The sequence below is a fragment of the Nomascus leucogenys genome, chromosome 18 (assembly GCF_006542625.1).
Source record: "Nomascus leucogenys isolate Asia chromosome 18, Asia_NLE_v1, whole genome shotgun sequence".
NCBI lineage: Eukaryota > Metazoa > Chordata > Mammalia > Primates > Hylobatidae > Nomascus > Nomascus leucogenys.
Genome location: NC_044398.1, coordinates 94,337,243 through 94,354,055, shown reverse-complemented (window position 1 = coordinate 94,354,055; position 16,813 = coordinate 94,337,243). Strand labels below are relative to the sequence as shown.

Genomic DNA, 16,813 nt, shown 5'->3' with positions numbered 1-16,813 from the left:
AGAAAAAAGTATACAAATAGTGAGTCTTCACTTAATGTCATGGGCAGGTTCTTGGAAATGGATGGTAGGTCCTCAAATACCATCATTTCATTCAAAGGTGTCTTGTTATAACATTGTTTGTTTCAACATCTTATGATGATGAGGAAAAAATACTGGTTTCATTGTATGTCATTTAACTTATAATTAGTTTCCCAAAACTTACTGATGACATTAAATGAGGATTTACTGTACCTATCTCACCCATCTGTCGGAAAAATTATAAAGCACTGGCCGGGCATAGTGGCTCACTCCTGTAATCCCAGCACTTGGGGAGGCCGAGGCGGGTGGATCACTTGAGCCAGGCGTTTGAGACCAGCCTAACCAACATGGTGAAACCCCATCTCTACTAAAAACATATAAATTAGCCTGGTGTGGTGGCACATGCCTGTAGTCTCAGCTACTTGGGAGGCTGAGGCACGAGAATCTCTTGAACTCGGGAGGCGGAGGTTGCAGTGAGCTGAGATCACACCACTGCACTCCAGCCTGGGTGACAGAGCGAGACTCCGTCTCAAAAAAACAAAACAACAAAAAAAAAAATTAAAAGAGTCATAGTTTTCTCTTTTTTTTTTTTTTTTTTTTTTTTTTTGCAACAGAGTCCACTCTGTCGCCCAGGCTGGAGTGCAGTGGTGCAATCGTGACTTGCAGCAACCTCCACCTCCCGGGTTCAAGTGATTGTCCTGCCTCAGTCTCCCCAGTGACTGGGATTACAGGCATGCACCACCAGTCCCAGCTAATTTTTGTATTTCTAGTAGAGATGGGGTTTCACCATGTTGGACAGGCCTGCCTTGGACTCCTGAGCTCAGGTGATCCGCCTGCCTTGGCCTCCCAAAGTGCTGGGATTACAGGCATGAACCACTGTGCCCGGCCTGTTTTCTATATTCTGTCCTTCCCCTGGGGAGGCAGTGGAATGACCCAGCTCTACTGTTTTCTAGATGGGTGATCGTGGGCAAGTCACTTCAGTTCTCTGAACCTTACTCTGCAAAATAAGGATGATGATAGTATTGCTAGCTAACATTTATTGAGTGCTTACCTGGACTGAGCACTATTTTAAGTGCTTTTCTTGTAGTAAGTCATTTAATCCTCCCCACAATCCTGGGTAGGTGGTGTTATTATCTTCACTTCACAGAGGAAGAAACTGAGGCAGAGAAAGAGGTTACACAGCTGGGAATTGGCAGGGCTGGAATTGAAGCAGGCGAGAAGTTTGGCTTCAGAAGCCATATGCTTCACCCGAACACTACCCCTCTCTGGGGTTCTCCACCTCAAAGTGTTGCTGGCAGATTAAATGAAATCATATAGTGATTGCCCGGCACACAGTAGGCTTCTAATACATGCTGGTGTGTTTTACTGCTTCTTCTCCATGAATAGCTGAGTGTGTCTCATATATAGTTCTAAAAGGCAATATTATATTTCTGTGAGAGTTAACTTCCCACTGGTAAATATTAAATCTACTTCACACCATAGGTGCAAGCCCAACTGAATCTGAGAGTGTATTTCAACTGTTAATCAGTAAAATGAATGTTTTTGTCCTTAGAGTTGGTATGAACATGGCCAGATGGTATTGGCCTTGCCTGATGGACTCTAATCAGGCAAGATTTTACAGTTGAATGGCGCAGGATCAAAACAAGGCCATTAAAAGTTGGACTCTGCCTGGAGTTCAAAGGGACCGTGTTGCTTTCTATTTAGGAACTCACGAGCCTTGCAGTCATAAAGCAGCAACATAAAGCAAGCTCCCAACTCTAGCTCTTCGGGCAATTCCTCCAGGCTGTCCCCTGCAAGCTGCTCAGCCCACCAGATCTGCTTCGGGGAGCGCATTCAACACGGTTATGTAATGATGGGGTGGGGGATGCTATAGACATCTGGCCCTATGACAAGGTAAGTCTCATTTCTGGTAACCAGCATAGGAAGGAGGACAACAGCTACCACTGGGCTGTGCTTCCCAAGTGCACACTGGGAGCGTCGTCACCAGGTCCCCAGTTGATGCAGACCTCATGTGTGGACGGTGGCCATATGAAAACTGACATGTGGCCGGGCGTACTGGCTCATGCCTGTAATCCCCACCCTTTGGGAGGCCAAGGTGGGCGGATCACTTGAGGCCAGGAGTTTGAAACCATCCTGGCCAACATGGTGAAACCCCGTCTCTACTAAAAATACAAAAATTAGCTGAGCGTGGTGGTGGGTGCCTATAATCCCAGCTACTCAGGAGGCTGAGGCAGGAGAATCGCTTGAACCTGACAGGTGGAGTCTGCAGTGAGCCAAGATCACACCACTGCAACCCAGTCTGGGTGACAGAGCAAGACTCCATCTCAAATTTAAAAAAAAAAAGGAAAAGTAACCACTGTTGACAAGAATGTAGAGAAACAGGAACCCTTGTCCATTGCTGGTGAGAATGTAAAATGGCACAGCTGCTGTGGAAAAGTGGCAGGTCCTCAAAAATAAACAGAATTAGCACAGGATCCAGTTAAGCCACTTCTCAGTATGTACCCAAAACAATTGAAAGCAGGGACTCAAACATACTTGTGTACCAGTGTTCACAGCAATAGCCAAATGTTCATTCATTAATCGTCAAAAGGTGACGACAACTCAAATGTCCATCAACAGATGAATGGACAAACAAAATGTGGTATATACAGACAATATACACTGCAACCATAGATATATTTAACCATAAAAAAGAAATAGCACTGACACACGCTACAACACGGACGCACCTTGAAAACACTACACCAAGTCAAAGAAGCCAGATACAGGCCATCCACGCTGGCTCACGCCTATAATCCCAGCACTGTGGGAGGCCGAGGTGGGTGGATCACTTGAGGTCAGAAATTCCAGGTCAGCTTGGACAACATGGTGAAACCCCATCTCTACTAAAAATACAAAAATTAGCCAGGCTTAGTGTCAGGCACCTATAATCCCAGCTACTTGGAAGGCTGAGGCAGGAGAATCATTTGAACTGGTGAGGCGGAGGTTGCAGTGAGCGGACATCGCACCACTGCTCTCCAGCCTGGGAAACGGAGCGAGACTTCATCTCAAAAAAAAAAAAAAAAAAAAAAAAAAAAAAAAAGAGCCAGATACAAGGGGTCACATATTGTATGATTCCATTTATATGAAATATCCAGAATAGGTGAATCCAGAGGGACAGAAAGCTGGTTAGTGGTTGCCAAGGGCTGGAAAAAGAAGGAAATCATTGTTCAATGGGTATATTAGTTATGTTTGGGATAATGAAAATGTTCTGGAAATAGATGGTGGTGATGGTTGTACATTTTTTGTTTTGTTTTTGAGATAGTCTGGCTGTGTCTCCCAGGCTGGAGTGCAGGGGTGCAATGTCGGCTCACTGCAACCTCTGCCTCCTGGGTTCAAGCTTCTCAACTAGCTGAGAATACAAGTGCCCACCACCATGCCCAGCTAATTTTTGTATTTTTAGTAGAGACAGGGTTTCGCCATGTTGGCCAGGCTGGTCTTGAACTCCTGACTTCAAGTGATCCACACGCCTCAGCCTCCCAAAGTGCTGGGGTTACAGGCATGAGGCAGTGTGCCCAGCCTGTACAACACTGTTAATATACTTAATGTCCCTGAATTGCACACTTAAAAATGATTAAAAGGATAAATTTGTTAGGTGTATCTTGGTACGGTTAAGAAAAATGGAAGGCTACACAATAAAACATTTTTTTTTTATTGTCGCCTAGGCTGGAGTGCAGTGGCGCGATCTCGGCTCACTGCAAGCTCTGCCTCCCAGGTTCACATCATTGTCCTGCCTCAGCCTCCCAAGCAGCTGGGACTACAGGCGCCTGCCACCACGCCCGGCTAACTTTTTTGTCATTTTTAGTGGAGACAGGGTTTCACCCTGTTAGTCAGGATGGTCTCGTTCTGACCTCGTGATCTGCCTGCCTTGGTCTCCCAACGTGCTGGGATTACAGGTGTGAGCCACCGCCCCCAGCGATAAAACATTCTTATTGACTTTCGAGTGGCAAAATAATAAAGATCATGCCTTCCTTCCTCTTTACTGTGTTACAAATTGTATAATGAACATATAGTATTAATTATGTGGGGCAATGTATAAAACTGGCTTACGTTTCTAAAATAATGTACCAGCATCCGGTCCATTTGGCTTTATTACACTGCAGGGCCATCCACAGCAAGAGCCTCTAGACCTCTGGGTGGTGAACAAATCTCAACTGGGGTTTCGTGCTCACCTGGACGACATCTCTGCTTGTCGATGTGTAGTTAACATCCTGGCAGACCTTTCTGCCGCTGGGTATGTGAGGGGCACAGCACAGGGCTCTGGAAGTCCCCGCTGACGGCTCGAAGCCTTTCTCCATGCTAAAACCTCTGACCAAATGCTTAATAATATCTGCTCTAGGCTGTTGAGTCTGCCACACGTTTGACATTTATTATTCCCACACCCATCCCATGAAACAAGTAGGACTTTCCATTTTACAGATGTGAAAACCAAGGCTCAAAGAGACTCAGTAACCTGCCCCAGGACAAGTGACAGAACTAAGACTTCTGACTCCAAATCCTACGCTCCCCCGACACACCTCTTGCCTTTCGATTTCACACCAATGGACTGTCTGGGTGACCTTGGCATAGGTTCTTCTAAGAACTGGCTCTTAACAAAAACTTCTGGCCATTATCTGACTCAATGTCACAAACAAGTGCTATAAGAACTTGCTTAGAGCCTTTTTCCTAAACCTGGACACCAGCTATAAGAACTTGCTTAGAGCCTTTTTCCTAAACCTGGACACCAGCTCTTGCCTTGTGAATTTCTTCACCACAAAACATATGTTCCCAGGGGCCCAGGCAAAGTCTCCAAGTACCCAATCCCCTTTCTTCAGCCTTGTCCACACCCTCAGCCTTCCTGTTAATCCAGGCGACCCAGGGTTACCCAGAGGTCCAGGTCCCAGTTGTTCACTTGAGCATCTGATGTGCCCCAAACACCTGTGTGAAACGCTCTCTGTCCAGGATGCGTCCATAGCGCAGGGTGACGTAGAAGGTCTGTTTCCCACTGTACCGCTGGATACGCACGAACACCTCCTGAGGCCGGTCCTTGGTTTCCGTCAGGGGAATCACATCTGCCATGGGACAGTATGTGTCCTGCCGCCAGCCCCAGAAGTTCAGATGGGCCACCCGCAGCATGGTGCCAGACTCATTCAGATACAGGATACCAACCAGTCTCCGTAAGAAATAGCTCATCCAGCACAGCATGGTCAGGGCAAGGCCCGATATCCCACTCATGAGGCACACGGTGTTGAGAGTGAGGAGGCCCTGGGAGTACCCGTAATAGCCTGGTGGCAAAGCTACCACTGTCAGGGCAGTCTGTACCAACTTCAGTCGAGACAGGAACCCGAAGGTTGTGATGGCATCAAAACGGTAAAACATCCAGAATTTCTCAGTCTCTGCGTTCGGTGGTTTCTCCTTCGAGATGGGTGACCTGCTGCCCACCCACCTCTTAGGATCCTCCTGTCCACTGCAGCACCACAGCCTATGGAGAGGCCTTTCCCACACAGCTTTTCCCCAAAACCTAGGCACAGCTCGCAGAAGGGCAGCCTGAAAGGGAGACAGTAGACCATTTCTCTCATGGAACTCAACCACATTAATCACACGGTGAACATCTGCAAAGCACCATACTCCAAGGCTTCTGCCAATCCTGCAAGGTCACCATTATTGCCAGAAGAGGGAAAGGTAAAGCCAGATGCTATCTCATGTGGGCATCACAACAGCTATCTAAGATAGTTATCACTATTTCCACTTTACCACTAGGGAAACTAAGCCCAGAGAGGGTAAGATATTTACCAGAGAACACACAGTCAGTGAGTGCAGCAGAGTCCTCCTTCCACCAGGGAATTCCAAATAAATACAGGAAAGGAGGTGCGGCCTTCATTAATTCAAAACGTATCTAGGGAGGACAAACTCCGGGCTGGACAATGTATCCACAAGGGGGTGTGAACGTTTCCCCAGGCAGGAAACTAAATACTCAATATCTTGGTGGGGAACTCGAGCAACAAATCTGTGAGATATTTATTCCAATAAACTTTCTAATTCTGTTTGATTCATATGTTATCCTGGGTGCTGGAGGGAACTGCTGCTTTCTCTTAGCCTTGTCTGGGGAAGGGGAAACAGCGGAGGAGAAGGAGCGAGGCAGGGAGGCCCCAACACGTAGCACAGGGATATTATTAGGTGGGTAGTGAAGCAGTAAAACCTCTTATTCCAATTCTAGCTCCAACAGTAATTTGTGAGCAAATTACTCCACACCCCTGAGATTCGGTTTCTTCGCCTTTCAAAATGGGGACTCAGAACACAGTGAACCAGGAGATGGTTTCAGAGCCCTCAACTTAGTACCTAATGCACTGTGAGAGCTCGGCGAGTTTTAGCCATTACTACTGTACGCATGTGACCCAAGGAGGGCAGAGAAAGCCCGGGAAAGGCGAACTGTAACCCACGCCAGAGCTTCCTCCCACGGATTCTCCGAGTCCGAAACCCGGGCGTCGGGCCTGCCCGCCCCAGCCCTGACCCCGACCCGCAAAGAGCATCATCCCCTCAAGGCTCGCCACCCGCCTCCTTACCATGGCCCTACCGCCTGCTGCCGGAAGTAAATCCCACCGGCCCCCGGAACCTCTAAGAGCGCATGCTCGAATGTACAAGGCGGGGGTGATCTGCGTTGCACCCTGGGAGTTGCGGTTCAGGAACCGTGGCTGGCGCTAGTCCCAGGCGTTGTGGCAACGGAGTCCCCGCCTCTTCCCGACGTGCCGTGCGGCTCGGGGGCCGAACCCGGAAGTTCCGGGCGGAGTTCCTGGTGCCAGCGAGTCTTGTAAGGTGGGGCTAGAAACTGAGGACATGGCAGCGCCTGGCCCAGCGCTCTGCCTCTTCGACGTGGATGGGACCCTCACCGCCCCGCGGCAGGTAAGTGGCGCCCGGCGGGCTGGTGGCAGCGGACGCGGAGTCCGTGCTGTTCCCAGTTGGGGCTATCGACCACCCAGGGTAGGCGCCAAGGGGTGGCTAAGGACCGCCTACGTCCTTACGGGGGCTGAACCCTATTCTGGGTGCCCTGGAGGAATGAGAGGGAGGCCCTAACCAGCTCTTCAAGAGCTCTGGTGCTTGGAAAGATGAGACGGGGCTGAAGAACTCTTAAGAGCAGGAAACTTGTGCTAGGTTGGAAAATGTAATCTGGACTCACCCTAGTCCTCGGGACTGATAGACCAGGATTTGAACCCGAGATCAGGCCCCCTTATCGGCTATGTGCCGGCCCCAATCCTGTAACCAATGGGCTGTGCCGTGAGTCATGATATTAAAAGCAGGTTTCCGGGTCAAACCGACCTAGTGGAGTCTCATGTTCACCTCTTGACATCTGTGTGACCTTGAGCGAATCATTAACCTCTCTGAGCCTCAGCATCTACAGCTTTAAATGGGGATATTACCTGTTCCATATGGTGTCTACGAGGATCAAATGAGATTGTGTAAGTTCTTGAAAGTATGTTGCGCACAACACACTAGGCCTCAATAAATAATAGCCACCTCCACCACACCCATCTCCAGCCCCTGCGATGGACTAGGGAGATGGAGGAGCCCTAGGTTATTACAGGCTGCCCGCTGAGAGCCTCTTTGGGCCCTTGGAAACTTGCTTTCCACTTTCAGATTTTGCTGCTACAGGCACAGATAAGTTTCAGTTACGATCAGCCTTGAGATGAGGCTCTCCTGTCCCTTTTTCAGAAATTGGCCACTGAACACTGGCCATTTCAACTTGAGACTGGACCCCAATGGTCTCACTATCCTCAACTTCTACCCTCACCCCTCGTAGTTTTCGCTTGGTGCTAACAATAGTGTGCTCCAGAAGTCCACGTCAAATGCGCGTGACCTTAGACGTATCATTTTGCCCTTCTCAGCCACAGGTTTGATCTACCTACTGATGACACTCAACTTCCAAGTTCTTCAAAGGCTTTTTCTGATTCTGAAATTCAGTGATCACACATTTGGGGGTTGTTAAAAGCCCATAGTGCTCTAAAACTCTGGTCCCCAATTCATTTTTTGTAAAGGGCCATATAGCAGATACTTCTGTCTTTGCAGACCGTATAGTCTATAGTAACCACTCAACTTTAGTGCAAAACCAGCCATAAACCCTATATAAATACAGAGTGGCTGTGTACCAATAAAATTCTATTTATTTATTACAGAAACAAACAGCTGCCCAGTGTGGTCTGTGGGCCATAGTGGTCTAGGGTTTACATTGTCACCCTTTTTCATGATATCACTGGACCCTGTCAACCTTCCTCCATCTTTCTTCCCAGGTAGAATAGTTGTTATTACCGTTTTAAACATAAAGAAACACACTCAGTGAAGAACTAACCTCCTCAGTTTCACACAGCCAACCTGGTACAAGTCTCTGGGCCTTAGGACATTGGTTCCTGTCAAGTTTGCCATTTCCTATCTGTGCTAAGGTGGAAGCTGTTCTAGTCACTGGGTATGCCATTCAGGAAAGTGCTTCTGATTTTCTGATTTTCAGTTCTGACTCTTTTTTTTTTTTTTTTTTTTTTTTTTTTTTTTTTTTTTTTTTGAGACAGAGTCTCACTCTGTCACCAGACTGGAGTGTACTGGAGTGTAGTGGCGCAGTCTCTGTTCACTGCAACCTCCACCTCCCAGGTTCAAGCAATTCTCCTGCCTCAGGCAACCGAGTAGCTAGGACCACAGGCGCGCACCACCACGCCTGGCTAATTTTTGTAGTTTTAGTAGAGATGGGGTTTCACCGTGTTGGCCAAGATGGTCTCTATCTCTGGACCTCGTGATCCACCCTCCTCGGCCTCCCAAAGTGCTGGGATTACAGGCGTGAGCCACCACGTTCTGACTTTTAAAGGCCGCTCCTGCAATTCTAGATTTTATCTAATAGGTCCAGATTCCACTGTGAGAGTAGAAAAGATTACACTCTATTACAAACCTCTCTGTACAATTTTAATCAGATTCATGTATTACTCTAAAAGATTTTTTTAAAGAAAAATCATTGAACTCCAAGTGTTTATATACTGAGGTTGAATTAAATGGTTTTTTGTATTTTTTAAATTTCCAGTAACTTTTTTAAAAAGATATTCAGCCGGGCATGGTAGCTCACGCCTATAATCCCAGCACTTGGGGAGGCCGAGGCAGGCAGATCACTTGAGGTCAGGAGTTCAAGACCAGCCTGGCCAACATGGTGAAACCCTGTCTCTACTAAAAATACAAAAAAATTAGCCGAGCGTGATGGCGGGCGCCTGTAATCCTGGCTACCTGGGAGGCTGAGACAGGAGAATCGCTTAAACCCAGGAGGTGGAGGTTGCAATGAGCCGAGACCACACTACTGCACTCCAGCCTGGGTGACAGAGCAGGACTTCGTGTCAAAAAAAAAAAAAAAAAGACATTCAGTGTAAATGTACAACTAAGATTGCTCAAAGTGCTGAGTTAAAAGACTTGTAAAAATACATTGTGATGTGTCTTAATGTAGGGCTATTTTTTCATCTTAGTTTATAACTTTTTTAAAATTATCACACAGTTTGGAATTTACCGTAAGATTATACCACTAAGACCACTCTTTCTAGATAGGAGCTTTGCTTTTAGAAGAGACTAAAAAATCTAGTCATCTTACTGTTTTACATTTTTGTTTTGTTTTGGGTAATTGCAATAAAATCAATTCTAAGCTTTTTTTGTTTTGTTTTGTTTTGCTTTTTGTTTGTTTTGTTTTGTTTTGTTTTGAGACAAATTCTCGCTCTGTGACCCAGGCTGGAGTGGAATGGTGCGATCTCGGCTCACTGCAACCTCTGCCTCCCGGGTTCAAGTGATTCTCCTGCCTCAGCCTGCCGAGTAGCTGGGACTACAGGCGCCCGCCACCGCGCCCGGCTAATTTTTGTATTTTTAATGGAGACGGGGTTTCGCCATGTTGGCCATGCTGGTCTCGAACTCTGACTTCAGGTGATCCACCTGCCTTGGCCTCCGAAAGTGCTGAGATTACAGGCATGAGCCGCCATGCCTGGCTCTGAGCTTCCTCTTTAATTTCATTATGTTGTTTTGTTTTAAAATCAACAACTTAAATCCATAAATGGAGTATATTGTAGCGTTTAAAAGGAATGATGAGCTAGATCTGTGTTGGCATGAAAAGATCACCACAGCATAGTGCTGAAAAAGCAAAGTCCCTGCGCAGGACATGATTCCATTTGTGTTTCAAAAATAAGACCTATTTGTATATGTGCCCATAGATGGGTATATAAATGCATAGAAAAATAGCTGGGACAGTGCACAACAGCGACTAATATATTACCTGTGTTTAAAATTTGGTAAAAATAACACTTAAGTTTATTCTGGTAAAGATGCCCCCCCAATTACAACTAAAATATTTGAACTATGTACAGAGCTGGTAACTTAATTGGCATGTATGAAAATAAGGCTTATAGGCCTGGCTTATGCCTGTTATCTCAGCACTTTGGGAGGCCAAGGCTGGTGGATCTCCTGAACCCAGGAGTTCCAGACTGGCCTGGGCAACATGGCGAAACTTTGTCTCTACAAAATATTAAAAAATTAGCCAAGTGTGCTGGCGCATAACTATGGTCCCAGCTACTCAAGAGGCTGAGGTCAGGCGGATCACTGGAGCCCAGGGAGTTGGAGGCTATGGTGAGCTGTGACCATGCCACTGCACTCCAGCTTGGGTGACGGGTGAGACCCTATCTCGAAAAAATTTTTTTTCTTTAATTTTTAAATAAGAAAATAAGACTTGTGTACTTGTGTTACCCTTAGAGTTTTAGTCTCCTGATTATTTTGTGGCTTATGACTGTTGTATTTTCCTTCTTGAAATTTAGAAAATTACCAAAGAAATGGATGACTTCCTGCAAAAATTGAGGCAGAAGATCAAAATCGGAGTGGTAGGCGGATCGGACTTTGAGAAAGTGCAGGAGCAACTGGGAAATGATGGTAAATGATAAGTTGCTAATTATATCTTTTAAAAGATTAACTTCTTATGAGGATATTGTTGCCAAGTATCATAGGCTGCCCTAAAACCTTGTCCCCATGTGGCAGACTTTCTGCTTCCTTGTTTGGGAAACATTTTCTTGGCCTTTATTTTTCCTCTGGTTTTAATCCAGTACGTTTCTGGAGTTACTGATGGAGAACTGGGTACTCAGATGTGTGAGTAGATTCACCTAGAAAGATCAGTGGCTGTGTCTGCACATGGTAATCTCTCTGCCTGGAATACTTCTTGCTTGTAGCCGTTCACTGCCCTTCTAGCCCCAGTCAGACTGTTCTTCATATTGTCCCTCTGACAGCCCCCCTCACCTCCCCATCACTGAAACAGAATCTCCAGCACAGGACCCCGAAAAACCAGAGAGGCTTATTGGCCCCTTCACTGGAGAGTCTGACTTGATAGGTCTACGGAGCTTGGGAATCCTATTTTAGTAAGTACCTCCGAGAGATTCTAGTGTACAACCTTGCTAATGTAGCATTCTGTAATTATTGTAAAATATCCAATTATATGTTTTTGAAGAGCAGGAGTGTGGGTTATTCATCTCCATAACCCCAGGGCCTCCTGGCCTGTAAGAAATTGTAAGTGGATGCCAGGCGCGGTGGCTCACGCTTATAATCCCGGCACTTGGGGAGGCCGAGGCGGATGGATCACCTGAGGTCAGGAGTTTGAGACCAGCCTGGCCAACATGATCAAACCCCGTCTCTACTAAAAATACAAAAAATTAGCTGGGAGTGGTGACAGGCACCTGTAATCCCAGCTACTAGGGAGGCCGAGGCAGGAGAATTGCTTGAACCCAGGAGGCAGAGGTTGCAGTGAGCCAAGATCACACCATTGCACTCCAGCCTGGGCAATAAGAACGAAACTGCGTCTTGGGGAAAAAAAAAATGATAAGTGGAGAGGTGGCTGAATTGATTGTTCTTTTAACCACTATTGTCCCCAGAGTCCTCACATCTTGGAACCAGCTCCTCTACAGCAAGATTTCTCACCTTCGCAGTATTGATATTTTGGACCAGTTAGTTCTCCATTATGAAGGCTGTCCTGTGCATTGTAGGGTATTTAGCAACATCCCAGGCCTCTACCCACTAGATGCCCGCAGCATACACACACGCACACATACAGCTATGATAACCAGAAATGTCTCCACAGACATTGCCAAATGACCTCTGTGTAAAATCACCCCCATTTGAGAACTACTGTTCTCAAAGATGTAATATCTTACAGTCCAAATCTGTATGGACTGTATTTGTTGGATCACCATTACTAGAAGAGTAATTTCTGCAATCTCTTTAAAACTCTCTCTTCATTTTCTTGGTAGATCTCCTACTTAGAAATGCTATAAACCACATACTGGGGATCATGAAGCCCTGAAAATCCTGTTACCTGCTCATGATCGCCCTTTCTGTGTCTAGTTGTGTATTTAACCACTTGCTCAGAGAAGTTTTGTGTAGTGTAGCATAGTGTCTGCACCTGTCAGAGACATGCAACAATAGAATGAAAACATTCACAAGCCAAAAGACAGTTGAAGGCCCACCTGTATCAGAATCACCTGGGAAGCTTATTAAAATACGAGTGTGGGGTCCCCACCCAACACATAGGGGATCTGTATTTTAACAGGTACCTGAAGTTTGAGAATCTGTTCATTAAGGTTGACAACATGGATAGTTTCCAAACCAAACTGATTATAAGAATCACTGAAGAGCTTTTTAAATTTATTTTATTTATTTAATTTTTTGAGACAGTCTTGTTCTCTGGTGCAGTGGCACAATCTTGGCTCACTGTAACCTCTGCATCCTGGGTTCAAGTGATTCTTGTGCCTCAGCCTCCCAAGTAGCTGGGACTACAGGCACCCACCAGCATGCCTGGTTAATTTTTGCGTTTTTAGTAGAGGTGGGCTTTTACCATGTTGGCCAGGCTGGTCTTGAACTTGCGACCTCAGGTGGTCTGCCCACCTCGGCCTCCCAGAGTGCTGGGATTACAGGCCTGAGTCACTGTGCCTGGCCACCAAAGGTCTTTTAGTGCTTTGTTTTTTGGTTTTTGGTTTTTGGTTTTTGGTTTTGCTTTGTTTTGTTTTGTTGACATTAGGTGATGTCTTGCACCGTTGCCCAGGCTGGAGTGCAGTGGCACGATCTTGGCTTACTGCAACCTCTGCCTCCTGGATTCAAGCAATTCTCCTGCCTCAGCCTCCCAAGTAGCTGGAGTTACAGGCGCCCACCACCACGCCCGGCTAATTTTTTTATTTTTAGTAGAGACGGGGGTTTCACTATGTTGGCCAGGCTGGTCTGGAACTCCAGACCTGGTAAAACCCCGCCAGCCTCAGCCTCCCAATGTGCTGGGATTACAGGCGTGAGCCACACCGCACCCGGCCCAAAGAGCTTTTTAAAAATATATTTAGCCTGTCCCTCAGCAATTCTGATTCATTAAGCAAGAGAGCAAAGCTTGGAAATCTGCATTTTCACACTGCGCTGGTTGCTGCTGGTGAACCATCAGCATCATGAACGAGCATCTTCCTCTACAGACAGGCTGAAGTCAGGGACATAAGATAACCTGTCACCAAGTCCCTAATCTCCTGCCCAGTCATCATCATTTAAGTGTGTAACCACAAAGAGCCATTAAAAAAAACAAGGAACTTTTTTCCATACTCTTCTCTTAGTGTATAAGATGAGATAGTCTTTCACAGTCCTTGCTGGAGTTTAGCAGTTTTATTGGTGGTCATTGTTAATCAAGGAGTAAAAACACAGGTTTTGATTCTTTGCATTCTAAGTGTTTTTTTGGTTTTGATTGTAGTGGTTGAAAAATACGATTATGTGTTTCCAGAAAATGGCTTGGTAGCATACAAAGATGGGAAACTCTTATGTAAACAGGTAGGTTCTTGAGTATCTGAATTACTATATACTATTAAAAGTGTTTTCTAAAAGGGCATTTCACAATGAATGCCTCTAGGAAGATGAGGAACGGGTAGAAATGAATCTTTACTCTGTATTTTTTGTTTTGCATTTTGAACCATGTGACTATTACGTATTCTAAATTGATAACTAAATTTTTATACTTTTTAAATCTAATATTTCTCTCTTTTCTTATTTTGTTTTGTTTGTTTTTGAGACGGAGTCTTGCTCTGTCACCCAGGCTGGAGCTGGAGTGCAGCGGCACGATCTCGGCTCACTACAACCTCTGCCTCCCTGGTACAAGCAATTCTTACGCCTCAGCCTCCCCCATAACTGGGATTACAGGCACACGCCACCACATCCAGCTAATTTTTGTATTTTTGGTAGAGACAGGGTTTCACCATGTTGGCCAGGCTGATCTCCAACTCTTGACCTCAAGTGATCCGCCCAACTCAGCCTCCCAGAGTGCTGGGATTACAGGCATGAGCCACCACACCCAGCCTTTTCTTCTTTTTTTAAAAAGATGGGGTCTTGCTGTGTTAACCAGGCTGGAGTGCAGTGGTGCAGTCCCAGTAGCCTAGAACTCCTGGGCACAGGTGATCCTTTGCCTCAGCCTCCCAAGTAGCAGGGACTGCAGGCACATGCCACCATGCCTGGCTTTAAATCTATTAATAACATTTCTATGATGATAAAACTAGAGCAGGCTGCCTCACTATAAGCATTTTTTTTTTCTTTTTTCTTTTTTTGTGACGGAATCTCACTGTTGCCCAGGCTGGAGTGCAGTGGCTCAATCCTGGCTCACTGTAACCTCTGCCTCCTGGGTTCAAATGATTCTTCTGCCTCAGCCTCCCTAGTAGCTGGGATTACAGGCATCCACCAGCACGCCCGGCTCATTTTTGTATTTTTAGTAGAGGAGGGGTTTCACCATGTTTGCCAGGCTGGTCTCGAGCTCATGACTTGAAGTCATGCACCTGCCTCAGCTTTCCAAAGTGCTGGGATTACAGGTGTGAGCTGCCACGCCTGGGCACTATAAGCATTTTTAAGAGGTACTATGTAGCTCTTAGTAGTTGTAAGATCATTCTATTCAGACATAAGAGAATGCCGAAGTGGAACAAATACATTTTCTGTCAATATCTGGAGATATTTTAATTGAATAAAAGTGGCAGCAGTAAGCTCTTTGGACCTTACAGGAAGCATTTAAACAATAATGAGTACAAAAGTCTTGGGTGATGAAGCAGAAAATGCTTTTGACTAAAGCCTTTCTGGCTTGCCTAATGCTTTTGACCAGAGAAATAAGAGAAGGAATTAGACAGTGGGGCATGTCACCATCACAGCCTACTGATTTTCAACAATCGTGGCTGAAGACCCTGGGTTTGCTGTGAAGCTGTTTTGAAAATGCTCCTGCTAAATCAAGTAACTCAAGTATTTTCTTCATCTAGAATATTCAAAGTCATCTGGGTGAGGCCCTAATCCAAGATTTAATCAACTACTGTCTGAGCTACATTGCGAAAATTAAACTCCCGAAGAAGAGGTGGGTCTGCTTTTAACAAAGAGGCATCACTGGAACATAGCATAGTGTCATATGGTGGGTTAATGTGGGCATTCTCCTAATAGAATTATAAAAATCATCTAAAGAGTTTTAAAAACAAAGTCTGATATTTAGCCTGCCCCTTGGCAATTCTGATTCAGAAAGCCTGAGAGCCGAGCTTGGAAATCCACGTTTACTCTGGCTGCCCTGGTGCTGCTGGTTCACAGCAGGGTTCAGTAGCCACCATGGGCCAGCGAATTTAAATCCGAATCCCAGCACTTAGTAAGGAATAATTGGAAACAGTCCACAAAGCCAACAGTACAAGAATGATTACGTAAATGATGGCTTATCCACATGATGGAAATTTTTACAGCCATTGAAGACCATATGCTTTCAAAGGCTGTCAGTGAGAGGAAACAGCAGTGAAGCAGCATGTACAAAAAGCAACAGAAACCCTAGATCGGGAAGTCTGAGACAGGAAGCCTTCGGGCCAGATCCACGTAAAACCCAAATCTGGTTGGCCTGCAGTGTTAAAGAAAATCGGGTTAATTGCCATCATGTAAAAGTCTGATTTTATATTTGTTTTATTTATTTATGAATTTATTTTTGAGACAGAGTCTCACTCTGTGGCCCAGGCTGGAGTGCAGTGGCAGGATCTCAGCTTACTGCAACCTCTGCCTCCCAGGTTCAAGCAATTCTTCTGCCTCAGACTCTCGAGTAGCTGGGATTATAGGCGCGCACCACCATGCCCAGCTACTTTTTTTTCTTTCTTTCTTTCTTTTTTTTTTGTGTGTGTATTTTTAGTAGAGACGGCATTTCACTGTGTTGGCCAGGCTGATATCGAACTCCTGACCTCAACTGATCCACCCGCCTTAGCCTCCCAAATTGCTGGTATCAAAGGCGTGAGCCACGACACCCAGCCTGATTTTATGTTTTAAACATCTGGATTTCTGGCTTCTATTGGCAAATCTGAGACCTGGCTACTCTGGCTCCCAGTTCCCCCGCCGGCAGGTGCCACCTGAGCAGCTGCCACCTGACCCATGGACATTTGTTCCAGTCTTTCACAGACTGCTTCTCTCATTTTCTGACTCCCTAGGCTTTCTTTTTGTTTTTTTGTTTTGTTTTGTTTTGTTTTTTGAGAGAGAGGATCTCGCCCTGTTGCCCAGGCTGGAGTGCAGTGGTATGATCATAGCTCCCTGCAGCCTCAACCTCCTTGGCTCAAGTGATCCTCCCACCTCAGCCTCTTGAGTAGCTGGGACTACAGGCACATGCCGCCATGCCTGGCTCATTTTTTAATTTTTTGTAGAGACACGGTCTTGCCATATTGCCCAGGCTGGTCTCCAACTCCTGGCCTCAAGCGATCCTCCCACTTCAGTCTCCCAAAATGTTGGGATT

The 16,813-nt window shown here is 46.0% G+C and overlaps 2 protein-coding genes across 3 annotated transcripts in view; one reads left to right on the top strand and one right to left on the bottom strand.

Moving 5' to 3' along the window:
• Nucleotides 1–4,130: 4,130 nt before the first annotated feature.
• On the bottom strand, nucleotides 4,131–6,630 carry TMEM186 (transmembrane protein 186). The gene is made up of 3 exons (XM_003269253.4): nucleotides 6,600–6,630; nucleotides 4,774–5,583; nucleotides 4,131–4,728 (listed from the first exon to the last, which is right to left on the bottom strand). Exons 1-2 carry the CDS (start codon nucleotides 6,600–6,602, stop codon nucleotides 4,945–4,947), a joined length of 642 nt encoding a protein of 213 aa, XP_003269301.1. The 5' UTR covers nucleotides 6,603–6,630; the 3' UTR covers nucleotides 4,131–4,728; nucleotides 4,774–4,944.
• A 152-nt stretch (nucleotides 6,631–6,782) lies between these two features.
• The window catches only part of PMM2 (phosphomannomutase 2), a 55,953-nt gene continuing 45,922 nt past the window's right edge, over nucleotides 6,783–16,813 (top strand). For both annotated transcript variants that reach the window (XM_030798654.1, XM_003269254.4), the window contains exons 1-4: nucleotides 6,783–6,936; nucleotides 10,848–10,959; nucleotides 13,793–13,869; nucleotides 15,330–15,421. In XM_030798654.1, the coding sequence (XP_030654514.1) occupies nucleotides 6,871–6,936; nucleotides 10,848–10,959; nucleotides 13,793–13,869; nucleotides 15,330–15,421 (347 nt within the window). In that variant the 5' untranslated portion in view covers nucleotides 6,783–6,870. The remainder of the gene's footprint in view (nucleotides 6,937–10,847; nucleotides 10,960–13,792; nucleotides 13,870–15,329; nucleotides 15,422–16,813) is intronic.